At 49.3% G+C, this 27,476-nt stretch overlaps 9 protein-coding genes across 9 annotated transcripts; 4 read left to right on the top strand and 5 right to left on the bottom strand.

The window, feature by feature from the left end:
• Positions 1 to 503: 503 nt before the first annotated feature.
• Positions 504 to 1,576, top strand: N7496_007186 (uncharacterized protein; the record flags this gene model as incomplete). Its single annotated transcript, XM_056700115.1, has 2 exons — positions 504 to 823; positions 883 to 1,576. 2 exons carry the CDS (start codon positions 504 to 506, stop codon positions 1,574 to 1,576), a joined length of 1,014 nt encoding a protein of 337 aa, XP_056555528.1.
• Positions 1,577 to 2,964: 1,388 nt separating this feature from the next.
• On the top strand, positions 2,965 to 4,813 carry N7496_007187 (uncharacterized protein; the record flags this gene model as incomplete). The annotated part of the gene is made up of 6 exons (XM_056700116.1): positions 2,965 to 3,100; positions 3,155 to 3,211; positions 3,268 to 3,584; positions 3,636 to 3,855; positions 3,914 to 4,356; positions 4,409 to 4,813. The coding sequence occupies 6 exons, from the start codon at positions 2,965 to 2,967 to the stop codon at positions 4,811 to 4,813; spliced, it is 1,578 nt and encodes a 525-aa protein (XP_056555529.1).
• A 296-nt stretch (positions 4,814 to 5,109) lies between these two features.
• N7496_007188 (uncharacterized protein) lies at positions 5,110 to 6,543 on the bottom strand (the record flags this gene model as incomplete). Its single annotated transcript, XM_056700117.1, has 1 exon — positions 5,110 to 6,543. One exon carries the CDS (start codon positions 6,541 to 6,543, stop codon positions 5,110 to 5,112), a length of 1,434 nt encoding a protein of 477 aa, XP_056555530.1.
• A 1,702-nt stretch (positions 6,544 to 8,245) lies between these two features.
• Positions 8,246 to 9,189, top strand: N7496_007189 (phytanoyl-CoA dioxygenase family protein; the record flags this gene model as incomplete). The annotated part of the gene is made up of 2 exons (XM_056700118.1): positions 8,246 to 8,467; positions 8,536 to 9,189. 2 exons carry the CDS (start codon positions 8,246 to 8,248, stop codon positions 9,187 to 9,189), a joined length of 876 nt encoding a protein of 291 aa, XP_056555531.1.
• Positions 9,190 to 9,462: 273 nt separating this feature from the next.
• On the bottom strand, positions 9,463 to 11,106 carry aglA (putative alpha-galactosidase; the record flags this gene model as incomplete). The annotated part of the gene is made up of 1 exon (XM_056700119.1): positions 9,463 to 11,106. The coding sequence occupies one exon, from the start codon at positions 11,104 to 11,106 to the stop codon at positions 9,463 to 9,465; it is 1,644 nt and encodes a 547-aa protein (XP_056555532.1).
• A 1,867-nt stretch (positions 11,107 to 12,973) lies between these two features.
• Positions 12,974 to 14,575, top strand: N7496_007191 (Zn(II)2Cys6 transcription factor domain-containing protein; the record flags this gene model as incomplete). The annotated part of the gene is made up of 3 exons (XM_056700120.1): positions 12,974 to 13,048; positions 13,175 to 13,706; positions 13,824 to 14,575. 3 exons carry the CDS (start codon positions 12,974 to 12,976, stop codon positions 14,573 to 14,575), a joined length of 1,359 nt encoding a protein of 452 aa, XP_056555533.1.
• A 671-nt stretch (positions 14,576 to 15,246) lies between these two features.
• On the bottom strand, positions 15,247 to 16,512 carry N7496_007192 (class I SAM-dependent methyltransferase; the record flags this gene model as incomplete). Its single annotated transcript, XM_056700121.1, has 3 exons — positions 15,247 to 15,507; positions 15,627 to 16,346; positions 16,474 to 16,512. 3 exons carry the CDS (start codon positions 16,510 to 16,512, stop codon positions 15,247 to 15,249), a joined length of 1,020 nt encoding a protein of 339 aa, XP_056555534.1.
• Positions 16,513 to 17,681: 1,169 nt separating this feature from the next.
• N7496_007193 (uncharacterized protein) lies at positions 17,682 to 20,938 on the bottom strand (the record flags this gene model as incomplete). The annotated part of the gene is made up of 3 exons (XM_056700122.1): positions 17,682 to 19,455; positions 19,512 to 20,041; positions 20,120 to 20,938. 3 exons carry the CDS (start codon positions 20,936 to 20,938, stop codon positions 17,682 to 17,684), a joined length of 3,123 nt encoding a protein of 1,040 aa, XP_056555535.1.
• Positions 20,939 to 22,547: 1,609 nt separating this feature from the next.
• N7496_007194 (glycoside hydrolase 5 family protein) lies at positions 22,548 to 23,917 on the bottom strand (the record flags this gene model as incomplete). Its single annotated transcript, XM_056700123.1, has 4 exons — positions 22,548 to 22,852; positions 22,914 to 23,042; positions 23,116 to 23,739; positions 23,818 to 23,917. The coding sequence occupies 4 exons, from the start codon at positions 23,915 to 23,917 to the stop codon at positions 22,548 to 22,550; spliced, it is 1,158 nt and encodes a 385-aa protein (XP_056555536.1).
• Between the last annotated feature and the right edge of the window lie 3,559 nt (positions 23,918 to 27,476).

Here is a 27,476-nt window from a genome sequence, read left to right on the forward strand (position 1 = left end):
ACTCCCAATTAAAGACAACCCCATAATCCTGTTTCTTAGCTTAGTGGAGTGTATTAACCCCACCCCCGACATTCTTTACCTTGACCCCGCACTTTTTCATCTAATCTTGATCCTCCTCATGCCACGGGTCAGAAACTCACCCACCTCACCCGTTCCGGATCTTGTTCTCACCCATCCTTCCCCGCTATACGCCTATTGTATAACAGTCTCACTTCCAAGCGATGATCCCCTTAGAAAATTTTGGTCATGGTAATCATGGAAAATAATAGCTAAGGTTATAGTGGTTCCCCTCATCTCTTGTTGTCTTTCCTCCACCGGAATGAGACGGCCGAGATGGCCGAGAAGAAACAGCTGAAACTAAACTCATCACGGTGGTAGCGATTATGTTTTAAAGTATTCATTCTAAAGCCATTTTCGAAATACTTCTTCTTTGATTTTGAGATTTTCTGAACACCTAGAATCTCATATTGTCTTGTCTCTAACTCCGTTCAACTCTCTCAAGCATGGCTTCCGTCGTGATTCCCAGCAATGCAACCGAAGCACCCTCTCTGCCAAGTTTGAAGGCCAGTCATGAACAGACGTACAATGACTGGCGCGATGATTTCTACCGAGATGGCTATGTTGTGATAAAAGGCGCTATCACCAGCTCGAGGGCCCTTGAGTACAAAACAAAAGCTATGGACTGGCTGAAGTCTTTTGGCCTGGGTCTCGACTATGATGACCCGACAACATGGAATGATAAACATCTTCCATTCAGTGTCAAGGGTGGCATGTATGGTAAACATTGTGCAGCTCACGAGAAGTATATGTGGGATGCCAGAGTGTGAGTATTTTTTTTATCAAAGCACCAACACGTAATTTATCATGCTAACTTGTCTATAGCGAGCCAGGGGTCATGGAGCCATTTGAGCGAATCTGGGGAACGGACAAGCTCCTCGTATCCTTTGATGCTATCAACATAACCCTACCAGGACGCAAGGATATCAATTGGAGCCCATGGCCGCATGTTGACCAGTCGCCAGAAAGAAAGGGACTTTCCTGTGTTCAAGGAATATTGAACTACAGTCGAGCGGGCCCAGACGATGGGGGTCTTCTGTTGATGAAAGGCTCCGCCGCCCTTTTTGACAATGAAATATTCCAGGAATTCTCTCCGGAGAGGCCGAAAGACTGTCCAGTAAAGCATTATGACTTCTTTACATTCAGCAAAGAACATGTGGCCTGGTTCGAATCCAAAGGTTGTGAGTTGATCAAAGTCTGTGCTGAGCCTGGGGATCTCATCTTATGGGACTCCCGCTCCTTGCATTACGCCGAGTTTCCCCGCAACAAGAATATTCGTGTCATTCAATACGTGTCGTACGCACCAGCCGCTCTAGCGACACATGATGATTTGAAGAAGAAGGCAGATATCTTCAGGAAGTTTGAAGGGACAACCCATTGGCCTCATTGTAATATCTGGTCAAATGGAAAACACACAATTAACGGGGAAATAGATCCTCTAGAAAGAGATCAGCCTTTGGAGTTACCGATCATCTCGCAAAAACTTTTGCAGCTGGCGGGGGTTGAGCCCTATGACTGAAAAATTCTTGACAAGCAACGATGATATTGTGACTTGGGTTCTTCGTTCTTCATGGCTTCTGAATATTTGTCTTTTAGGAAACTAGCAATGAAAACATTTTACATAGCAGAAATTTATTGCCTGAAAAGAAGTCTTACGCTTATGAGGTGTGTGTCGTAGTGTGTCCACATATAAGCATGGATTATAGAGCTACACTCGATAGATTATGTTCCTAAAGTTATTAGTTTGGAGGGAAGTATCACTAGAATCAAGATTAACCCATAATTATCCATGCTCATCTTTTAAAATATCGGCATGGAGGGCAGAAGGCAAAAAGCATCAGCTAAAGTTCAGAAGGGCGAAGTCCATTCTGTTGGTAGTGAATCAATTTGATAGCAATAATGGGTAATCTATTCCGGTAATCCACATTATCCAACTTGAGTTCTTAAACGCAATTTTAATACCCTTATGGGATTTTTAGATAGAAATGCTTCTGCTAAACTATAATTCGTGAGATTTGTAACGACTTAGTTGACGCTTGCCGAGCTTTGATCTTTCATATTCGCCCTTTTAGGGTATCGTGCTAGGCAGTAGCGGGCACAACACTTATTCGGAGATTCCGTCATCAACTTGAGTGTGGCACTGCCGGAGACGTCGTTATAGAGCGAACAGATGGACACTGAGAGATGAAAATTCCGGAGTGTTCTTGTATACACCCCACCACTCCACCCGGCTGAACTACAATACCCCATACAACAACGACGAAGCTCTCCACCAGATTCCGATCACCCAGCCCAAAATCACTGCTAGAGCTCTCTCGTTTCATAGATAGGTGCTTCCCAACATCACCTTCTCCAACTATCCTATAATGCCTTGTATTGTAAGCTAATCCCAGCTTCCGGCGGATTAGCGTTATAATTTGCCTGTGGGTCCACCATATCTCTATACACACTTCTGGAATATCCTATCAAAGAGATGCCCCACAAATTGGGCTTGGTTGGAACAGGGGAGATGCGTGAGATGATGATCTATCCCCGCAATCCCCCACACTTTCCGGCACCTTCCCCGCATAAACCCCCAGTCGGGACACGAAGATCAAGAGTGTCCACCTATCAGCAAGTGATAGTATTCTATTCCATTTGGAGAAGCCGTGGAACTTGGTGGTGGATCATCTGTTGATTTTGGCAGAATAGTGACAAAGATGAAGAGCTCTTTGACACTGTTAATCCTTGCATCGGCATCGCCTTACCATAAATTGCCAAACAGAAGGCCATATATACTTGGGGTTAGAGAAGCTCCAGTTGAGACCATAATTCTTCTGGCGTAACTTGTTGCCACTAGATCTATTATTACTTCTCGTGAAGATTTCAGCTATTCTCAGGCAGTTTGCGATATCTACTCAGATCATAATGGCCTCCAAGCCTGATATCGATCATGTCGAGACGGTAGAGGTAGGGTCTGAAACCCCTACCCCAGCAGGGACCGCCCGTCTACTAGATGATGGCGAGGTCCGTCTCATTCCTATTCCAACCAGAGATCCCTGTGGTGAGCCTCAATACTGTCGTAGTCAAAACCATGCATATCTAACTTGAGAGGCAGACCCCTTGAACCTGCCCATGTGGCACAAAATAACCATTCACCTAACAGTGAGCTTTTGTGAGTGACGCAAATTCTCGGATTATCAGACAAGATTTAACCAACCGCCCTTCTAGTTTCTATGACTGGAATCCTTCTCGTCAGTGGCATGGGTGCTGTCCTGCCATTGATTGCGGCTTCCTACCCAGACGTCAAAAATACCGCAGATCTAAATGTCTATCCCACTTTGTTTATGGGAATAGGAAATTTGATTGCCATGCCATTGTCTCTGGCCATTGGTCGCCGTCCCGTTTATCTTTTCTCATCACTTCTACTCGTTATCGGAAGCATCTGGTGTGCTTTCGCCCCCGACTTCAACAGCCACCTCGCTGGAAGAGACTTTTTGAGTTTAGGGGCTGGTCAGAGTGAAGGCCTTTGTGTCATGATTGTGCAGGTTGGTCTCTCCTTAATTCTCGATTAGACTTGATCTCATTGCTTTCTCAAGGAAATGTTTTATCTTCACCAAAGAGGACGAGCGTTGGCTTGGTTCTCCGGAATTACTACCGTGGGAAGCACTGCCCTAATGATTGCATCAACCTTTATCTGCACGGCATGGGGTTGGCGATGGTGGTATGGTGTCTTTGGCATTCTGAATGGGGTGGTCCTGATTTTTTCTGTTCTTTTTGTCGTGGAGACTAAATACGAACGGTCTCCCGAAGCTCTTCGTAAGGGTCCTCCTATATCACGGCATAGTATTATACACTAACATGGAGCAATTTCCAGGTGGCGAGATTCCATCTTTTAGTAGATCCGACGGCCTCAAAGGCAAAGACAACGACTTAACGCGAGTGACTACACGACACCTTCCTACACTCGACGATGTGAATTACTCACCACGAAGCTTTATTAGCGACCTCAAACCTTGGCAAGGCCATTCGGAATGGTCAGCGGCTCTTATTTGCTACAAGCATATGGTACAGATTGCGCTCTTTCCTCACATCCTCTGGCTCATCTTGTGTTGTGGTGCGTTCCTTGGTGTTTATGTTCTCTATGCCTCAGTATTCTCAGGTATCCTCACGTCTGTTCCATACAACTTTAGCTTTGAGGTGGTTGGGGCAGTCATGGCCGGCCAAATTATCGTCTGCTTTGTCTTTATTCCGGTAATCGGGTATGGGACGGACCATTTAACCAAATATCTGAGCAAACGCAATGGTGGAATTGTAGAGGTTTGTTCTTTTTCTCTCATAGACTCAACGCGGTTTGCTAACGGTGCATCAGGCGGAATATCGACTTCTCCCATTAATCATCCCATGGCTAGTCACTATCGCCTCATGCGTGATTTTTGGGCGTGCGGCTGCCGACCCATTCCATTGGCACTGGGCAGCAGTCGTTATTACGTATAATTCGGAGTATATTGGCTTCATGAGTATTGTGCTCTCTTCGTTTACTTATGCAATTGAAGCCCACCCAACCCGTGTGGGCCCCTCGGTTGTCGTGTTATGTGCCATGAGAGGGTTTATCTCTTGGGGCCTTTCCTGGGGTAGTTTACGGTTTGTTCAGAGTCAAGGATATGAAGGTGCATTCAATATATGTGCTATTGTCCTTGGTATTCTTGGAGTAGTTGGAATTCCAATCTACTTCTTCGGAAAGAAGCTCAGAATCATTACACAAAGATGGACTTAGCAATCAGAATGAATCTCAATATTCAGGTTTAAGCCTTAATGATATCTTATTTTATATAAATTTGAATCTTAATAAATATTCGATCGTAAGCTTTCCTTTAATAATAAAACAATCTTTTTTATAGAAGACCTAAAATTACTATAAACATAACTTTAATCTAATCTAGCTTCTATAAGAAAGCTTTATTAAATTTAACGCGAGATTACTTTGGATCTTTAAGCTTTAGAATTAGAGTTAAAATTTTACTCGTAGAGAATGCTGGGCGTGAATGTAGATCCATGTTACAGACAATTTTGCTAGCTTGGAATAGAGCCCGTACAACGGTTGACTCCCATGTGTCTCCGCAATCTCTTTCTTCTCATCTCGCTTGCATTCGGCGAGTTATTTTCCTCCCAAAAAAGCCTATGATTTCTCCATTCGTAACTCTCAACCTCTTCCTGTGCCCCATACTTGCGAAGAAACGACACGATCTCTTTGTTGCCCAAGTCCATCGCGAGCTGAAGCACTGAACCTTTCTGTCTAGACGACTTGCTCTTCTCAAACCCCTCAAAAGGAACATTCACATCTGCGCCGCTCATTACTAGCAGCTGCACCAGATGGGCGTGGCCTGCATTCACCGCATGAGCAAGAGGTGAAGCAAAGTGCCAAGTATCCGCGTAACCCTTAGGATGATGTACGTCTGAGTCCTCCAAGTCATCGAAGTCCGGATGCGTTCCACGCGCTAAGAGAAACCTAGCAAGTTGCCCATCCTCCTGCTCCGCGGCTAACGTCAGAGCCATCGTTTTCTGCATGCAGGTACTGTCGCTGATGACAAGGCTCGCGATTCTTTCGTCCCGTCTCTTCACTGCCTGCACCAGCACACACCCCATGGAAGATCCGGCATAGCGAGGGCGCGCTCCTGCACTCAGGAATAACTCTACGAGCTCCACGTCCCCCATTCTGACCGCCAATTCTAACGGCTTTCTTATGTCCACACACACCCCGTAGCTGAGTAGAGCGTGTATAGCCTCCATATTTCGCTTCTTGATCGCACACTCAAATGCATCCCTGAGCTCAATCTGGCTTTGCCATAGTAAAAACGACCCGTGCTCCCAGAGAAGGCGCATCATATCCAATTTCCCAAGGAGCACGGCGAGCTGCATCGGGGAACCAACGACCTTTGCTAGGCTTCCAGTAAGCCGCCGCCCCGACAACTGATTCGCGCCCTTGCGAAGTAATCCCTCGACAAGCTGCACGTGCCCATGGACAACGGCTATCTCGAGCAGCGACAACCCCTGCTGGTCAATCATATCGACATCGCAACCTTTCACATTCAATAGAAACTCGACGATATCCACATGCCCGCCCTGAACTGCCAGGCACAGCGGGTGCGGCGGTGGCACCGGGTCTCGAAACCGCCAGTCAACTCTCACCCCGTAAACAGTCCGTCCCGCAGGCTCATCGATGATGTGCATCCAGGGGGCACGCGGGGGAATCTCCGACCCGCTCTCGAGAGATTTCCGCATCGTTCGCATCAGGCCATGTTGCGCCGCCCAGCGGACTGCGGCCGCACCTCCTCCGGCGCTAGCAGGCTGGCCGCGCGTCTGCTGGGCATCCTGTGCATATAGCAGCAGGTCGAATATCAAATGGAAGCGGCGGTTGGCGCGGCACAGTGCGTTTAGCGTCGGGAGTGATGTGATGTCTTCTCCAATTTGCTGAAGTATCTCCGTCGGAAGCGAGTCAAAAGGCATTGCTGTAGCGGTAAATGCAAATGGGAACCGTAGTTCGGTGTTTGGCGTACGAGGAGTCGGCTGCGGGTGGGGGAGATTGGAGGTCAGGATTAAGCTTATAATAAGGCGCGGGGGAGCGAGTCAAGCTAAATTGGCGCCCACCTAGTCCTTGTGGTTGGGGCACTATGTTTGCGTCGGTATTTTGTGAATGAAGTATTCGACCAGTATCCTCGATCATTTTGTCGCAGCACAGCAGCCAATATCATTAAAAAATGAATATGATAATACCTATGGATCTTTAGTAATGAGCTGTAAGCATGCGTGATAACTATAGTGAGACTACAATGTATCCTGGCACGGACCCTTTGAATCAAAATCCCCACGGGCGATGTCAAATTACTCTTGAGGACTACCTTTTGATCAACACGCGGTACTTATTTCACGCTAGTGCCATTTCGATTGCACCTGTTGACCAAGATACAGCTCTACTATAGCGATGCTCTTGAGATTGTGACTATCACTAGGCATAGATTGTACCTGTACTCCGCTACTGAACGAGTCCACGCACCCTAGTCAGACTGTCAAACGTGGCTCTCCTATACCTAGCAACGATCTATATACATATATAGTTAATTGCTGAAGGGGCCGTTATACGCACACCAGCCTCCGTTAGCTAGCCTTCGGCTTTATGAAATACCCGCCCAGCATTAGGCAAGGGCTTCATCGTGCTTCAGGCAACCATCATTACGGCGCTATTTAGAACCCTCATCAAGGGTTCCATCAACCTTAAGGGCCTTAGCATCCCCCATCAAAAATAATTCATCTAACCCACGCCCTATAGGGTTAATTCTACTCAGTGAGCAAAAGCGGCGAGAGTCTGAGCACTAAAAGGGAAAGGGAAATCCAAGACCTAGCATAGGAAATCCGTCACATGGGATCACGATCTAGGTGATCGTAGACAACATATTTACCCTTTAATTGTAACGAGTTAAACCAAATTCTTACTATCTGCCCTTTTTAACCGAACTTCTACCCAAACTTAGAGAGGCGGGGTGACTAATTCATCTTAAGGCGTCAGTTTTGCCGTCATCTAGAATACACAAGAAGCTCCCCGCGCGAGTCTCCGAAAGCTTGATAATGCCCCGGGACTCCGGGGTTCTAAAGATGGAGCGAGATGCGAAGAGCGAGATGCGACGTCGGATAAGATAATCACACCATACAACAACATAGTACTGTACTTACAACCCACGAACCCCACGTTATCGAACCCCATACAGTAAAGAGTATTGAAAACTACCGGCCCGGTTGAGGATGACTGTGGAACAGTGGAGAGATAGTCGGTTTAATGTGGAGCAATCGGAATTTACTTGGCCCTGAAAGCTCCGAGTGCCCCAACTGGCGCTTGATAGGCGTAAAGTGTACTTGATAAACGACTAGAGTCGCATCGGATCAACGGTAACATCGGAGCTTTGCCGACGCAGAGCCCCCTCAAAAAGAATTACTGGGGAATTACCGCGTAAGAAATGTCACTGTAGTACTTTGTATATAACTGAAAGTCCCCGCGTCGCATCGCGTACCCCGCAATCTCATCATTTTTCTTCACTCATTCTTCCAAACTGTCTTATCTACTTTATAATCGCATAGCCCACCCTTTCATCCTTTCCACTTCTTTCCTCACCAATTGTCTCCACCACCAAACACAATTCCAACCACCATCTCAACCATGTCATCCTCCCCGCACCCTAATCTCGACGCCCTCCAACGTGACGGCTTCGTCGTCATCCGCAACCTCCTCACCCCCTCCGAAATCAACCACTACCGCACCATCGCCACAGCAGCAACCACCAAAACCCGCACCGGCGGCTGGCCACACTTCCGCACCGTCCCCAAACAATTCCCCCCTGGCCAACAACTCCACCCCCAGCTTCAGAGGGCGGCATCTGGGGTGTCCAGCACCTGCTGCACCCCGAAATGCCGGGTCGTGAAGACTTTGCCAAATGCTACTTCTCCGAGTCCATCCTCGCCGTCGCAGGCGAATTAATGGGCGTTTCAGCGCGCACAGGCGAAGACGAACCCCTCGTCATGGAACTATTCAATCTCCTCGTTGCGCCGGAAACAAAGGACTTCGAACTACGCTGGCACCGCGATGATATCTCCGAAAAGGCTTCTGCGGAGGAAGAACTCCGCCAACTCGCTGCCAAGTCGCCTGGTGGTCGCCAGAGTCATGCGCAGTATAACTTGGCGCTATGCCCGGACGCCTCGTTAATTGTTATCCCTGGTTCGCACCGTCGTGCCCGCACTGATATCGAGCGGAATGCGGATCCGTACGAGTCCGTTTTACCGGATCAATTGGTTGTGCAGTTGCAGCCTGGTGATGCGGTGTTTTACGATAGTAATATTCTGCATCGGGGTGTTTATAAGGGCAAGGCTGAGGGCGGGGAGGAGAGTCGGTTGACGTTGCATGGAAGTTTGGGGTTGAAGGCTGCTGATGCAGCGGATGCGGAGTCGAAGAAGGTGCGTGCTACGGCGGTGTTGCAGCATGGAGTGGGTGCGTGGGTGAACCGTGAGGATGCGGCGTTTGGTCTTGGGGAGAGGCCCGAGAAGATGAGAGCGAATTTGGTGGCGATGGGGAGTGGAGAGGGTGTTGGGTATTCGTTGCAAGGGTAGATGAGACAAGAAGGAGAGGGATTGAGTTGTACATTTTATTAGAATCCACACAGAATGCCAATGTGAGATGATTGATGAACATCCATTTGCTTTGCATTGTCTATTCCAGCTCTGCTACTTAAAAGTCTTAAGACCGGATCTAGAGATCAAAGGGATGCTATAGACGTTCTGAATTATCCAGTCGATTGGACTTATTTCGTATTCTCAGTCTGTCTATATATAGTAGTCACTTGTCCTGTAAGACTATATGCTTTCCACCGTTTAGCAGCTCGTCTATCTACTTCGTCCACTGCCCTCCACAACATGCACACCACTCGGCAAACTCAAGATCTGCCCACTCTGCAGCAACTCACAGCCCGCCAGGCTTCCTTGTCCGCCGGACTCCGTCAGACAATCCCCATTGGCATTCTGCAAGTGACCAGTGATAGCGTGTGACCAAACAGTACCGTCTCCACGTTTACAATCCACAAGCTCAACACTCGATCCCTTGGCAGCCAGGCACTTTGCTGGATTCGAAAGCGGGCTCACAGTCACTTTGGTTCCCGAACCAGAGACACTCCACACCTGGGTATCGGCAGCGTTACAAGCATCAAAGACAGCGCCAGACGAGGAAGCGGTCAGACAGTGTCCAGAGACAGTGTTCAAAACCATCCCTGTCGGGGTAACCGAGGTACAGCCCCGGCCAGGAGTGATACGGTAAACTGCCGTGGCGTGGCTGTCGAGTGATACATCAACAGAGTCGTGAATAGTGGAGGTTTTGCCCGTCCAGAGATCGCGGGCTTTGTACTGACACTTGCTCTGCAGACCCAAGCGAGCCAATGAAATGCTAGTCTTTGCAGAGCTTGAACCAGTATTCAGCACGGTAAGAAGCCGATCCCCATTCGCCAGCGAGCGAGTCAGTACATCAAAGGTACCATCACGACTGACCAAAGCCGCTTGCTGGGCCAATGGGTCCTGATCAATGGCAATCAAATCCTTGTTCGAAAGGAACTGAATCTCCTCATCCGATAGATCGGGGATATACGCGCTGATAATCAACGGCGCACCAAACGAAGCCCACAGCGCAAAATGCGAGCGCTTCTCAGCATCCGTCAAACCAGGGTGATCCGGGATCAAAAAGTCCGGATCATTGTAATAACCAGGTTGTTGGTATCGCACGAGAAGAGTCTGATAGTGGTAGTTCACCATGATACTATCCCAAGCACTCCCCTCACCCACATAAACAAGAACATCATCCGAATGGCGAGCCAACTCCCCATAATAAGGGATCCAATCCATAACACTCGCCCACTCAGTCTTATTCTCCGAGAAATAAGCCGGCGCGGACTCGGAGAAAATCAACGGATCCTCCATGGCACTCAAAATCTGATGCCACTGTCCATACCGAAGCTTATACTCCTCTGCCATGGACCTCCCCTTCTCGGGATAGACATTACACCCATCAAGTTTGAGATAATCAATTCCCCAACTCGAAAACGTCTCTGCATCCTTCTGCTCATACCCGTATGAACCGGGATACCCGCCGCAAGTGGCGTTGCCCGAGTCCTCGTAGATACCCAGGTGGAAGCCGTGCTTGTGCGCGAAATCGGCTAACCAGGGGATACCGTGCGGGAAGAGGGTTGCGTTCCACTGCAGTGCACCGTCTGCGGCGCGCTCGTGCGTCATCCAGCAGTCATCAAGATTGAGACGATTGTAGCCCGCGGCGAGAAGACCGCGGGATACCATGGACTGGGCGGTGTCGGTGAAGAGGGTCTCGTTGAGATCGCATTCAAAGCGTGCCCAGTTGTTGAAGCCCATTGGTGGAGTAGGGAGGAGCTTGGGATCTTCCACTGAGGCGTGGACAGATAGTAAAGGGAGCATTAAGAGACTCGCCATGCGAGCTGGGACCGCCCAGCGGGTGGTGGGTGGTGGTATCATGGTTCGTTGATAGATGGAATTGAAGATGATCAAATATAAGCGGAGACTATGTGAAGCTTAGGAAAGCTGATGATTCTGATTTCTGATCCTTGCTTGATAATTAGCAGACCAGCACACAGACCACGCCTTATAAGGTCGAGACTGCAGAAACTCCGTCGCAGTTCCGGCTGGAATGTTTGCTTCCCCGCACTGTTTTTCAAAGTACCGCAGGTACCGACAGATCGACGCGAATCATACGTCGGGGCAAGTCGCATCTAGAGCGTTGCGACGGTGGCATTTTTGATAACGGTATTAAGTGTTTTTAGGCGAAGTCAATTGATTAGCATCAAAGACGTAGTTGGATTGCCGATCGAAGCTACATGAAGCTCTACTAATCGTTGGGACCTTCTTGTTCCATGTTAGTACTTGCCCCTCTTTGCTGTGTTGGATCGGGTAAATAGGAATCTGCCGATTTATCATATCTGTATTGTTATCTCTTGAGGAGAATCAAGTAAGATCAGGGCTAGCTGGTTCCCGATCGAGTGTTGTTAACTTCCAAGGTACTTGGCTGGTTGTTGACAAAGCTTAGCACTAGTTACTCAAGAAGAGGAGGCGTCGGGCTGTGCCGCTGGTGGAGAACTAGACCGAAGATAGAATGACCAAAGAACGATTGGCTCATATGGAGATTGTATAGAGTTGAGTAGCTTTACCTTGGCTATAGAGTAGTATTGATATTACCAGGGAGTCAAGAGGTTATTCTTGCCGTCAACTGTTTAGTTTCTGGGTCGATGTATTGATATTCTAGCTACCTAGCCATCCATCGTCGATCCGATCTACATTTCTAGCACATGCTATGGGAGCAACGGGTATTTGTTAAAACTGGTAGTTGTTTATTTCATTTCTCTATCCGGTCAGTGGATAATTACACAGGTATATCTATTATAATCGATTGCAATGCTACCAAGGCCGAGATATGTGAAAATAGTGTACATAGGATACGCTTTCTACTAGACTGCTTGGCAGGGAGATGGGCATGTCCGACCGAGTATATCGTAGAATTACCAATTTCTCAATGGATTCCTCTATTCAATTCTTCCATTGCTAGTCGCTAGTATTTACTACATCGAGATAGCTACAAACTCATCGCACTCTGGACTGGTTAAGTGTAGAGACAAATGCTCGGAGCAGACACATAAATCCACAGAAAAATGCCAAGAACCAACGCTTACTTTTCCATTGAATGACTAGCGAGCAATACATAATAGATCCCCTAAGATATAGGAGCATGATTCATGCATAATCTATGATCTACGATCCTATATGGCACGGGAATCGAGTTGCCCACTTTTCTTATTGGAGCGGAGAGACCGAACTTTTGTCTAGCGACGATCGGCATGGCCGGACTCTGTGACCGATCACATTTTTCGGAGGAAAGTCTCGAAGAAGAATCCGATGACGAAAGACTGGGGCTGAATTGAGATTCTGCATGACTGAGTCAGTCTACTTGTTAATTCTTCAGCCCTCGTGGTGCTCAATTATTAGACCTTAGCAGTAAGGCCCAGGGGTGCGAGATCTGAGAGTGGAGAAAATAGGGCCCAGTGCTTAGTGAAGAAGGACAAGCCAATCATAATTTCCGTTAGCTTCGTCCCTTACAATGGTTTAAACTGAGATGGACCCTCCCGGTCGGGTTAGGCCTAACGGTTCACGCTTTGGCTGGCTGGTCGGCGGGGGAAAATGCTGAACTTTTAGGTCTCGAGACCCTTTCGGCCGGGGCCCTTTTTTCTGGGCTTTCCCTCCTCCCTGCTCCCTCCAACTCTCGAGGAAGGGATCTGAAATGCAACGAAAATAAGACAAACCTCGATGGACCGACTGTGTCCAGCTATTCACCATGTCTCCGACCGAGACCAAAGCCAAGATTCGCCCGCAACAGTCGTGCCTCAAATGCCGCGAGCGCAAAGTCAAGGTATTTCCCCGATTCTTCCCCTCTTGGAGCGAAACCCCCCGCAGTCATTCTCCCCAAGAAGACGTGACACAAGAGAACAACGAGATGCAAGATCACCCAAGCTAACCAGTTCTTACCTTCATCAAGTGCGACCGAAATATCCCCTGCGAGGCCTGTATCCAGCGCGGCATTGAATCCGAATGCACCTACCTCACCTCCCCCGAAGATCGCGCGCACATCAGCCAAGCCGAGATCATCGACCGCCTGCGCCGCGAAGTCGCTCAACTGCGCACGCAATTGAACCAGAGCTCCGCGCGGGGTCCTAGCCCCGGTCGTCGCGACAAAGTCTATGCGCGCAGGAATAAGACCGCTGGGTTGCGCGGGAGCTATACGGCTGCATCTGGACCTGGATCATCTGGGTCTGGGTCTGGCTCGCGATCTGCGACGGGCTCGGCGGAGCCTACGGAGGCGGGTAGTTGGGCTGGGTCATCGCCGTCGTCTATATCTACGACTACGAGGACCAATTCCGTGACTGTTACGAGCCCGGATAGTACTGGTAGTGATAATGGTGCTGGTTATGTCCAGCAGCATGCGTATCCGGGGTCAACGGCGCCATACGGGGCGCAGATTGCCGAGGTTGATATGGCGACGGCGACAGACAATACGGCATTGGGAAATTGTATGTTCCACTACACTTTTCCATCCATCCCTGTCGTGCATTCGCGATCGCGATGTTCCTAGCTCTTCTCTTTTGCATTCTTTTCTTTTTCCAATACTGACTACCCCATCTTATCAGATCTCAATGACGACACAATGGCCCAATATCATGCAGGCAACATGCCAGCCTTTGCGCCTAAGCTCCCTGGATCAATCTCAATGCAAGGTCTCCCATCACAAGCAATGCACCCCGCGCCCGACGAAGGACTCTCGGGGCTGCATATGTACGGCAACCGGAATAGTCCAGGCTACGACCCGGGCCCTGCACATGCACACGCGCAGTCTCACATGGCCAGCTACAGTCAAGGCGGGAACTATAACCAGAATCTATACGATTACACCAACACGAATACTTTCAAGCATGACCCCTCTCCAACATACCCCCAGCCCTGGAGTCAAGGGCATTCCTTTCCACAAGCACAGTCACAATCACAAACACCGTTACAACATCAATCACATCAGTATCCCGACTCGACATACTACTCCTCAGCCATGAATACATTTCCGCACATAGAACCCACCATACATCCGCACCCGCACCCGCATTCCCATTCCTATCATACTACAAATCCAACACAAACTTATTCACCACCCACCCATCCAACCGAATACCAAACACACGCCATAAACTCCATCCCCGATTCCTGGAAAGGACCCGATAAACAAGCCCTCCTGGAAACACTCCTCGAAACAATCACCAGTTGTGACGAGGAGCGAGTCGCCCAAGTCGTCGCTGTCGTGCGGACCAGCGAGACACCCGAAGAAGCTGTTTCGGGGATCTGCCAGGTTTTAGGGATTGGGGATGGGGCTGGTTCTTCCCTTATGAGGTGATGATTGTTCATGATGTGTCCGGGGGGCACCAGGGATGTTCTGGGCGGGACTGACTATCGGGCGGGCCTGATACCCGCGATGATACTTGAAGACGAGCTCCTCAATGAGTCCAGGCCATTGGCGCTAGATACGTGCTCTGCCGTTAGGGGTTATGCTAGGTGCCCCGGAACTTTGCCAGACTACAATCACCCTAGCTCTGAATTTCTATTTCTGTGCTGGAACCGTGGATTTACCCGGATATGTGAAATAGTTACGAACTTACGAGACCACGAGTCCATGAAATCACTGATTCATGTCATCTTTTTCTGATCGCTAGACGATGAATTATGTTAACCCAAGACGTTGGCCAAACCCTCAATTTTCTTCACTTTCGCATTCGCGAAATGGCCTCTCACCCTCCCGCCATGCAATTCCAAATTCTCAATGTTGATAATATCAATATTCGATCCATGCTGCGCCCCGATATACTCCAGAACTAATCTTGTCCGCGGACATAGATCAAAAAGGCGAAAAATGCAAAACCAAGAGAAAACAAATCTAATACACAAGTAAATGCCTTTATACATTAAAATTCCGGGAATCATCACGCCATAAGTCATTAAAAGGGTGGGTATAAAATCCAAAACCGAGTCCATCGATCTTATCGAGATAGGCTCGGATTCCCCCTCGTCTCATTGTGTCGGGCCATGACCGTTCATTCCGAGCGGTTTTTGCCCGTACACGAAATGGAATCGCACGTAGAGGTGGAACTTGTTGCTGACTAGTTCCGCGCGTACTTTGTCCATGTACTCTTGTGCGTCTTGGTAGGAGAAGCCTAGGACGCGGGTGAAGAGGGCTAGTGTGTATGGCTCGACTACCTCGAGGATAGTCACTTTGCCGACGCGCCCGATTTCTTTGAGACGGCGGTTTTTGGCCCAGCCGCCGACGGGGCACTAAATTAAACCAGAGGGTTAGCAATGAAATTGGTGAGAAGGAAGGGAATATTCGTATCTCATCGCACGTCCATCTGGTACTCTCCCGGGAATACCGCCCCTAGCAGTGTAGTACTCACCTTGTAAATATCATCCCGAGTATTCACAAACCCCGCATCCACCAACCACTCCTCCAACCTGGAAGCCACATTCATGGGTTTCCCAAACTGATCACTCGCGCGATTCAACTGATCCTGCCAATCCAAAATACTTGTCGCACTCTCATGCGTCCCATCATCGCTCAACACGAGCGTCTGGAACTCCTGCGCCTCAAACCACCCGCCCGGTTTAAGATGCGTAAACGCCTGCCTCAATAACCGCGGCCAATCAGCGATGCCCCCGCCCAAACTCCGCGCGTGAATGTAATCAAAGGGCTCCGTGGGGGGAAAAGTCCAGTCGGACTCGGCGTCGTCGATGAAGAAGCGGCAGTTTGGAGGGGCCCAGGAGGGTTGGATTGGGGAGAGGTCTGTGCCGTGGATGGTGGTTGTGGGGAAGTCTTCGGCCATTTCGATGGCCCATTCGGCGGTGCCAGTGCCGATGTCGAGGATGCGGGTTGGAGGGGTGTGAGTGCGGGTGAATGGGGCACGGTACAGGTCGCCGCCGGAGAGGAGTTTGAAGAGGTGGTGCATTAGGGCGAGGCGGGCTTGTTCTTCTTCGTCGTTGGGGAAGGGGTATTGTCCGTGGCGGTAGGCGTGGTAGCGGCGGCCATTTTCGTAGGAGTAGTCGCGGACGGAGGAGGCGAAGGAGAGATTGGAGTCCACGAGGGTTTTTGTGTCGAAGAGGGAGTCATCGTCGCTGGTCTGGGGATTGGAGGTGTAAGTGATGGCGGGAAAGGCGGGGGAAGGGAGATGGAGATGGTTGGCGGTAATTTAAACCAGCTCAGAGTCTACAGTGGAGAGACATTAAAGGAAATTGGGAAAAGCTCACGTCGATTTGAATGCGCTCGTAGGGATTTGGTTGGGACATGGCCTGAAGGGGGTGAAAGAACGAGGAATCCGTGCAGCCACGCCCCCGGCGAAGAAGAATGAGGAGGAAAGAGAGAGTGTTTGAGAGAGAGAGAGAGAAGAGGGTGAAGCAATCCGGGGAAGCGAGAGAAAAAAAGAAAAAGGAAAGAGATGGTCAGTGCAGGGAAGAAAAGAGAAAGGAGAGATGATCCAGTCAGATATTATTGATCACAACCCCCCACCTGACGAACGAGGCTGATTCTTCGGCCTTCTAGAGTTCGAAAGGAAGTGCCAGCGAATAAAGAAACCCAACCCCCGGAACTTGTTCCAGGTTAGTTCCCCTCAAGATTTCAAACTTAAAATCGTTGAGCAATACCGACAGAGGGGATGCTGGGAACCCGGCGAGTAAGAAAGATGATCCATCGAATCCGTCGAATCCGACTAGTTCCTTGGACTTTCACGGGAACCCCGCAGGGGAATCCCGAGGGGCTGGTTAAAGTCACTGGAGCAGACACCTGGTTTACCAAAAACCGGATTTGAATCATGGAACTAGATATAATTATTTAGCTAAGTCCTAGTTCCACTCTCGATTCAGAAGAACTCTAGCAGTATAGCAATATTAAACTCTGGATGTAACCAGATCCAGATCCAGATCCCGAACCAACCATTCTCCCAAACGACAAGCCAGCAGCAAGCCAACAAACTAAGTCAAGTTTGCTCCCAAACATTCCAGCCCAAACCCCAATTTTCCTTTTTCCCAAGTTTTCCCATCCCCGGGTTGGGCCCAAGGCCTCGGGCTCACGGAAAGACGGGGCGGATAACCATAAATCATGATTGGCTGCTCAATCCATGGTTGCAGCGGCGGGCTTGACTCGTACGGGGCACTTGGCGAGGGGAGCGTATGATTCAGGGTGGAGACATACTGCACACGTACATAAGATGGAGAGAAACCAAGTCATAATAACCCTTGGGCTCGTATGAGCGGTACGAACACTGAATCAAAGTATCGGGGCCATACACAACGTCAAATTTCATTATTCACGGACAGCTTTCCTGGATGATTATCTGATCCACGAACTGATCCATTCTTTTGCGGGAATGAAACCCATACTAGAGACCACTTCATACAGTAACTATTCTGTACGTCCATAATCCACATATGCGACTTTCCCAATTCAAATCCTTCTCTTCTTACCCCAACGCCTGCAGCTTAGCCTGCTCATCGGCCGTCAACGCCGCAAACACCTCCTGGAATCCAGGTTGCTGTGATGCCCGTCGGAAAAAGTCTGCCAGGAACGCTTGCGTCTCGTCATCCCGACGACGCACCCCAAACACACTTTCCGATCCACCCTCGCCAAAGCTCATCAACTGTTGTTTGGTCATGCCCAATCCCAGATCCAAAATCTGGCCCGGCTCATCTTCCCAGTCATCATCGCCGTCGTCGCTCGCCGCGTCTTCCAATGCCGCTGCCTGTGCAGCGTCGATCTCCTTGTTGCCCGAGGCTGCGGCCAACTCTTCAACCAACACCTTGACAATTTTCAGAGGTGCGGCGACCGTGGTGTACCGGTCGGGATTGGCGCGGGCTTGCGAGCGCGTCTTGATGCGGCCCGTGTCGTTGATGATCAGGTCGCCCTTGACGGGGACCTCGGACAGCCGAGGGTCAGACAATTCATAAAGGCGTGCCAGGGCAAAGATGTTTTGCTTGATTTCGTCGTAGCCGGCAAAGTTGACCGAGTTCTCGAGCCACTTACTCAGCACAACGACTAGTCCGCTCTGTCCGCCGAGGTTCACCTGCGCCAGGAAGTCCACCACCTCCCGCGCGCTGATAAGGGTCAGTCGTGCGAACACCAAGATCAAACTCTGGATGAATTGAGCTTGCTCGGCAGTCGCCAAGCGCTGGGCGACCGCCTGGAGGAGCTGCGGAAGGTATGGTCCCAGGCGCTCGGAGCCAGCACGCTCCACCAGCTCGGCGGCTAGCTGGCCTACTTCGGTCGCGGCATGGTCGTCCACAGCCGGGCCCAACAGGCGGTCAATGATAACCAGAACGACCTCAATGGCCTGCTTGCCAGACTGGGGGTCGTGCCAAGCGATAAACTGCGTAAAGTCGTGCGCGAGCATATGACGCACGGCCTCGGTCGCGGGCCGAATCAGCTCACCCTCCTCTGACTCCAACAGGAGACGGTTGAGCTTGGGCATGACAGTCTCCACAAAGCCGGCCGGCATGGGCTCGAGGCTGCGTTCCGCCAGGGCGCGGAGCAATTCCGCCGCGAAGAACGTCAATTCGTTCTCTTCAGTCAGGTTGCCCACGTCGATGGCGCCCATCAGCGAGGGGAGGACCTTCTCGCACAAACGAACATACGCATCCGGTCCATGCTCGGTGATCTGATCCACAATATCCTCAAAGGCCTCGGTCACGGTCATTGTGAGCTGGAAGTTCTCGGCACCGCTGCTAGCAATGTTGAAGAGCACGTCGATAGCCAAAGATGACAGGACAACAGATGGGTCGGCCATGATGGTATCTCGGAGGGTCTCCGCCAGGGTAACCTTGAGGTCATCGGCGTCAGTCTCCTCGCGTAGGTCATGTGCAGAGACAAACTCGGAAATGGCGGAGATGACGGTCGTCTGGAAAGGGCGAGCAACGCTAGCTGGCAAAGAGGGAATGAGGTCTTGCAGAACGCGAATACAGGCCACCTTGACCACCTCGGAGGGGTCCTCGGCAATAGCTTTCAGGGCAGCTTCCAGGTAAGAGATAGTGTTCTGCTGGAAAGTCTCGCCGGCAACCTTGGACAGGGCACCAGCCACGAGATAGCCTCGTGCGCGCAGCAGATCCTGCTCTTGTTGAGTGGCGTAGTGGACGAACTGGGTGAAATGAGTGGCCAATTCCTGGGAGATTGGCTGGGAGACCTCGCCAAAATCACGAAGGAGAGCATTGAGAATGTAGAGGCCTGCCTCACGGGACTTCCACCTATTCAAAGGGTTAGTATCATACAATTGTCTCCGTAGTATCGGAGAACGACTTACGAGGCAGAGCTGTCGGCGAAGAGGGTATTCAGGTGTGCCGAAATACCTTCAGCCGCCTTGTCTTTAAGCCATTCGCCGACCTTGATAACCAAGTCCCCACTGCAAGTTCTAGGAGTGTAGTTTGCGGTAACTGAGGTCTCCTCCGAGAGGAAGAGGTTCACGTCAATCTCCCACAGACCTTCCTCTTCGCAGGTAATTTGTGAATAGCTACCGGCAAGCTTCATGATCTCTGGTACCCATCCAGATGAGCTAGCAGCAGCGCCGGCGTTCTGCAATTGTTGTGCCAATTCCGCTTTCACGGGCGGCGCCTTCAAGAGGGCTTGGATCAGATCCAGTTCCTCCAGGATGAGGAAATCCAGCGAGTAAGGAAGACCATCAACATCTTCCAAGCGTCCTTGGCGTTCATCCTCGATATAGAAATTTTGGTAAATGGGTAGAGCATTGGAGAGCTCTGTCCAGACAGTCGAGAAGAAGGTTGGACTCTGGGCGGTAAGAAGTCCGGGGAAGACCATGCGGATCTTCATCACAGTCTATACGAATCAACAACGCTTTGTTAGCCAAATACCCAATTCAGAAATCCCGAGTCCTCTCCTTTGTAAAAATCATACCTTTACAACTTGAAGCTTCAACCCAACAATACCACGCCATTGCGATGGAATCTCGCCCACTTTGTTTGCTTCCTCCGGGCTTGGTGGTTGAGGCAGCGGAGCCTTTAACGTCTCGACAAAGTATGGTGACCATCCGCTCAGCACCTCATCCACAAATTGCTTAATCGCAGCCTTGTGCTGCTCCAACACCATTTCCAATGTATCAAAGCAGGAGCGGAACACCGCCACGGCAAGGGCCCGCAGCATCGGGCGACGGGACTCGGACGTTGCCACGGCGAAGAGGGACGAGACGAGGTCACGGGCAACATTAAAGAACTGCTCATCACTGAAACCGGTATCCACAAGATCCAACAATACCTTCAGCGCGCCGTGCAGCGCATTATCACTCGTCGCAGGGTCATTAATCACATGGAGTAGTGTGGGCAGCAGCTCTGGCCAGTCGTCAGGGAAATCTGCACTGGCGATCTTGCTAACGGCATAACTGGCGGAAGCCTTGACTTTGCGCTCGGGGGTCTCAACGGTAGTCGCCAGCTCCAGCAGCGCACGGCGGATTTGAGCCTTGTTCGCGTCGGTGACGAGCACCTGGCCGGTGAAGTCGTCAAGGTTAGGGGACCAGGAGGCACCGATGAACGTACGGAGGACGGAAAGGGCGGATTGGCGCAGGTTCACGGGGACGGACTCGTGCGAGGCAATGGCTGTGAGGGAGATGGGGAAGGATTCGTTCGAGTTGAGCTGGGCCAGTTGGGTCTCCGCGGCTTTCCTAGCATCTGCCCGAGGCGACTGTGTGTCTGCCAGGAGCGACAGGAGTTCTTGCTCCATGGCGAGGCGAGTTGTTGGTTAAATTGGTCTCCACCGGGTATGTGATCAGGGATGGGAAGAGTGGCCCGTCGTGAGGAGAGGTGAAGCCAACAAGTTTGCGCGCGGCGCGATAAGGAGACGAGGCTCTGGAGGGGCAGAGGCGGTCAATCGGAGCTTTAGTACGGAGTATCGTTAAGTGGTTTATACCACTCACGGTAGAATGTAGGATTGGCTCAATATTCTGCTTTTATGGAGTTTAATTTCTGTGATCTCATATAATTTGCTGTCTTTTATCTCTCAAGTTTGCGCTGATTGATTCATCTGGTTCTCGTATGCTGGCAGACTCGTGGAATATTTGTTTGGAAGTGGGGGTGCCTCAGCATTCAGGTACAAGCCCAAAATCAGCCACACAAATCACTAGATGAATTATGCATATTATAAATGGCAATTCCTCCCTATTCCGGGACCGAGGCTTCCTAATCGAATTCCATTTCCTAGTCAAAAGACGGTCTGTAAAGTGGCTAACCTAGGGATCTACAGACTGATTAGCTGATTGGTTGAACGTGCGAGGGATGAGCTTTTACGATGATTCCAAGGCTTTATGGCGTAGGTAACGAAGTCTCATGACCATATGCATGCGTGCATGAACGTATGTTGGATTTCACAGCATATATCCGACTCTGCGGTGGTTCTTGTGGTTGGTGCTCGAATAAGTACGGCGAACGATAGAGGGGACTTTCCCAAAACTCCTAAATCCTACGAGTACCTTTACCGCTTCTTCCACCGTCCTATATGCTCTACCCGAAGACCCCAAAATCCTCTTACATAGGTACGTACGTACGTCTAACTATGTTGCTTATATATATCCTAAATTACACAGGTCGTTACTAAAGCGTTATCTATACCCCTATTTACTAGTATTATATATACTAACATGGGTGATTTAGGAGATTAGCTAACTATAAGATCCTAGGTCTTGAGATTAGTCTAAGATTAGCTATAAGATTATAGATTATATTTAAATTTCAGCTGAAGTAATATATTAGTTAGTTAATTTAAATCTATTTTAATCGGTTTCCTATAGCACAGTCGCTTTTCTATAGGGGATATAGGAAATGCATAGATTATGTAGGACAAAGAATAGCTGAAATGGAGATTCTGCCGGGTTAAAAATCGCTAAGAGTTTTAGGAAGTCCCCTCTATCGTCCGCCGTAAATATAGGCCGACTGCATAGTTCCGAGCTGATCTCAGACAGGGTATTTATTGGCTAGTATTAATCTACATTTCTACGTTTTCAGTCAGTATTGTCAGATTTAAAAAGAATCCGCTTCGACGGTAGATAGAATAAATATTGGCATTAGCTTTTTATAACACTAGTGATTCGCACGCTACTAGAGAACCAGCAAAACTCCTAGATAGCAATGACGATCTAATGATCCCTCCCCCGACTGGTTTGAGCCTTTCAAGTAATGATGTGAGATTCCAGGCAAGTATAATCTTGTTCAGCATGCAAAAAATTGAAATGAGAAGGGATTAAGTTGCTGGATACACTCTACAATAGCCTATTTACAGCCCTTCCTTCTTTTCTTGCCCCAATCACTCATCTTCACAAGCCACACTGCCCTGATCCCTAGTGCTTGTTGGCCTTCTTGATGCTCTTGACGTGATCAGTCACCAGGATAGTATAGTTAGCAGTTCCACGGAAGATAGTGTATCCATCATCCGGTGAAGGACCAGAAGAAAGATTGTCACCATATTGCCAGAAAGTATCACCTGCAATGCCCTTTGTCTTCAACGCAGTCTGCTGCCAAGGGGCTTCGGAAGATGCATGCGCAAGGGAGCCGTACTCCTCCAGCAAGCATGGTTTTCCGGCCTTGACACAAGCAGCACCGTGAGCTTCGATCCAGAGGTTACCCCAAGGATCTTGCTCACTCCCTGATTATCAAACAGTAGATGTCAATAAGAGATGAATTATGGACATGTGGTGCAGACTTACACTGGCTAGGATATAGATGAAGCGTGCCAAAATCGATGGTAGGAATGTCGAGGTTCTTCTCAAAATCCACTCCCTCATAGTAGGTGAAGGGGTAAGTGCCGTCCGATTGAGTAGTGAGACCCATTCCCTCTGAGAGCGGGGAGTGTTAGAGGTCATTCTCCTGCCATTTCATTGTGCCAAGGGACGTCTCTAGTGCACTTACCATCTCCAATGCAAACCATTCTGGCAGGCTCAAGGGACTTGATAAAGGCGCTAGTACTCTTGACCCAATTGTAAATCACACTGGTATCGCATCCACGGCAGCGAGGCTCATTGGCAAGCTCCCAAGCAAAGATAGCCGACGATCCCTTGTACCGAGAGATAACGGCCTTAATATATTCCCGGTAAGACTTTTGAGAAGCCTCATCCGTATACCAGGACGTCGCGTTACCTCCAAAGGCCGTATTGTACGCAGCAATACCGCCATAATCACCCCAGTTATTGACAAAGTTGACGATAAGCTTGACGTCGTGCGCTTCGGCGGACTTGACAACGTAGTCCAGACGCTGCAAGCCATCGGCTCCATCGTTAATGGTCGACGTTCCATTTGAGATGTGATGGAACCAGACGCGGCCGTCGGTGGGGATCTCGTTAACATCGTTGAATCCCCAGACGCGAAGCACCTTGAGACCGGATTGCTTCAGATGGCTCATAACCAAGTCCACGTCGGAATTGCTCTTGAGGAAGGGGATCCAATAAGAGTTGCTGCCAGCAAAGTAGTCTGCCTGGCCGTCGATCACGAATCGCAGACCATTACGGCTCGGAATTGCAGCTTTTTGATGAGCATCTAAAACCGATGCGTCAATTCAAAATCTTTAATTTGAGCAAAAGTTTCTTCGGCGAATTCAATTGATAAATTGCATACCTTGGACAGCCCGTCGATCCATAGAGTCGCCAATGCTGATGGCATGGCTAGCAGCGAAGCCAGCCCATAGAAGGAATTTGGCTAGTAAAACACGTCTCATTTTGTCAATGATAAAAGTTTATGTCTCTGGGGGCGAGTCTAAAGTTCAGATGAGGATGATATCGAACTGGTACAAGAGAGGAGGAGACTCTTTATATGCATTTTCTCCAACCTCGTGTTGCAGCACTCCCCAAACCCCCAGGCTCATCGACCAATAAAGCAGTCCTCATATTTCAAAGGGCTAACTAGACCCCACACGCTAAATTCTCCGGGGAAGCTCGTTTCGAGACAATTCTGAGTTGCCTGGTTCCTTGTCAGGGCCGTCCCGTTCCGCTTTGGTCAAGGGATGGCGGTGCAAGCAAATAGTATGTTTGGATCTAGCTGAGAGACATATCTTCGCATTATAAGAGCTTGCCAAGCGACAATTTTATAGGGCAATTTCTCCGCAAGAAACTGGAACGAATTGTAATTGTTTCTAATACCTTGTGGCTCATTTAATGACGCTTTTGGCTCTCGATCTACCGTTCCCTTCTAGATCATACTGTATTCTATTGCCATAGTGTGAGACGAAGAAGGAAGACTGAATATTGATAAAAGCTATTGGAGGCGTCTAAAATAAAAGAGATTAAATCACTGAGTTAACGCACACAGGGGTAGACTCCTGTAACCCTCATCTAGCGATCGTATACTGGCCTTGCGAATAGTGCCCACAGAATGTTAGGTACGTCGCTTGAAAAGCCCCAATGGTCTTTTCCTCCAATGTTGTGTTAATCAGGTAAGGTATGGATGGCATCCGCCAAGTGTCACTTTCGACACGCAGTCAAGTGAACAAGATCGTGGGTAAAACAATGGCTGCGAATACCCCGGATTTGCGGAGACCTATTCGCCTCTGCAGCTTGAAACCCTGCCCTGAACCTTTTACTCTATCGGCTCAGGGTAGCTGGAGTATTTTGCACGTGGGTGATTATCACAAGGGTCAAGTTTTGCGGTTCCTCTCAGGGTCTAACCCATCTAGTGAGTTCAGCTCAAGCTTTTACCCGATCGGGAAACTGAGGACTCCCCGCATCTCCGCTTTAGACGCGGAAAACGAAGGGGTAATTACTGCCCCTCTATATCCGTCAACTTTTGAGTGAATATAGGCGATTGAGTTCAAATACATTCTCGGTGCCCTATTTTGCTGGTTTCCAAATCTTTCTTCTCCTGCAAGATAGACTGGGAATTTTGAGGCATCTCAACCATGTCAGTCAAATACACCTCTAGGATTAACCAGAGCCAGCACTATCCGAGAACTGAACCGCTATAGAAACTTATATCAACGATGAAAATATAGGTGAGCATTGCTCATGTAGTCTTATTCTCCTTTGGTTATTTAGTTTTGGTGGCGAGCATGAGGTTTAAATCGGCGCGCGTTGGCTACTAGTCGAAAGTTCGGCATATCTCAGCTATCACATCACCAATTACTTCGGGCAGATGTGTTATAAGACCATACCTAAGGCGATATCAACACGTTTCTTCATCATTAATCACAAGCTTTGTCAAAATACTCTGTGGGCCGAATTCTCCTTGCATGTCCATACCGGTTGAGAACCTACTCGCTATCAGCCCTGGCCAGGGATAGACTGATACGAAAGTGAGGTTTAAAGGCTCTAGCTGTAATATTTAGGCGTGTATTCCCCATTCACCGGGTCCGTTCCGGTAAGCGTCATCCTTTAACGAGGTGTAGAGCCCCTCTGCTCCACTTCAGCTCAACACCCGGGTGACTCCGAATTTACCGAAAGAGAGCAAATCAACATGTTACGTATTTTTTTTCGCTCTAGCAAAGTTATCGGATCATGTTTTTGATTGGGACGCATAGGTGGAAAATGTAGCGAATTCTGTAATATCCATGAGCTCGGCGACTCGCTCGTATAAACAATTTGCGTAGGAATCACATTAATTTAATTATCTAAACCCCAAGGGTACAGTAGTACCCGATTTGAAATCGCTCAGGGTCGTGCTCAATTCTACTCAGTAGTAGATAACTAAACCCGGTGAGCCAAGTGTAATCGGAAATTATTCAAGATCCTCTTATGTAGGTTCCTTGCAAGTACATGTCTCTACATTCAGGTACTTCAGGTACCCCTCCCTCTCTTATTCAAGTGTCTCACTTTAGGGTAAGCACTACGCCAGTGGTCGGTACCTGATGAGACAATTCCGGCAGAGCCGTGGGCACCAAGATAAGCTTACATCTCCCGCTGGGTTTACTCGGGTATGGCTTGATTCTGCTCGGCTATACCCCGTTGGGTGGTGCAATACTTTCCAAGGTTATACTCTGGCTGGTTGAAAAGTGTTGTGTGGTTCTATGCTCCATTTATTGCATCTGTGTGTGTACATCCAACATCTACCCGACAGATTAGTGTTGTACTTTTCCCCATTTTATTTTCTTACCTTCTTTTTCGCTTGGCTTACGATGATCGGCCCTCTCGCCGCTAAGCGTGCGACGATCCCTCCTACCAGACTTAGTGACGCGGTGGGGAAGAAAACGAAGAGGCGAAAAAGGGCAAAGGAAAAAAAATGTGCGCTCTGTACCGCCCCCAAGATGACAATATTTTGTGGTACTGTACCCTGAGCATACCCTTGGGTATGTGTATCAAGGTTAACTTTTTGTTTCCCACCGGTTTTATACTTGGTTCTTCTCTATCTCAGAAGCTCGTTGTCCTGCCCATTTCGAGTCCATACAAGTAGCACTTTTCAATCAATAGCAAATAATAGAAATATTGATCTAGAAGAAAGTCATGTCCATCGATAAATAGAAACGAAAGAGGCCACCAGCATGTACAGTAAGTATGGGAGTATTCGAAAAGCGAGGTTCTGCAAGGCCCATGACGCAACCACGTGACGGGGGCCAACCTTTCCACTGGCATCTTCCACTCCTGCTCTTTTCCCCCTCCGCCAAATCGGTACATTGTGAATCTCTTGGTCGAGTCAACGCCATCGGTTTTGCGATTTATTTCACGCCCCTACAACATCCTGCTGGGACAAAACTGAGCTCATTCTTGCCGACCCTCTCGTTCCTCGGCCCTCAGGGTTTCCATACCGCCCCCTCCCTCCTTCCTCTCGCTTTAGCCCGCCCCTCCTCGCCTTCCCCTCCCTTGTCCCTTACCCAAGAGGAATCACAGCGACCACACTCCTTCTGTTATTCGGGATCGGCGCTCAGGGACTTACCGTTATTCATCCCTCATGCTCTGAGGGTTTATCTTTTGTCGTTTTGTCCACCCAAAGTACGTACTTCTTCGGTTTCCCCCCATCAAACAAACCCCCTCTCTCTTTCCCCTCCACCGCCGACTTTGATATCCCGGTCTCCACTCTATTCTCTTATCACTCAAAACACCCTACTCATTTCACCCTTTCCGATTGCTGTCCACGTTGTTGCACAATCCGCCGGTACAATCGCGTCGGCCGACTATCGGAGAGCGGAACAAACAAAAAGCTCCCCTGACATCATCAAACCCTAATTCTCTGCCACCGAGTCCCCTTTTTAGACACCCATATTGACTGATGATATTAGAAAGGCAGAGCGATGGTTAGCTTCAGGGTGGAACATCATTTAGATTCTTCGAGACTCCGTCAAGATCAACCCT

This window comes from Penicillium cataractarum (genome assembly GCF_028827025.1).
Source record: "Penicillium cataractarum strain IBT 29864 chromosome Unknown utg000005l, whole genome shotgun sequence".
Classification (NCBI taxonomy): domain Eukaryota; kingdom Fungi; phylum Ascomycota; class Eurotiomycetes; order Eurotiales; family Aspergillaceae; genus Penicillium; species Penicillium cataractarum.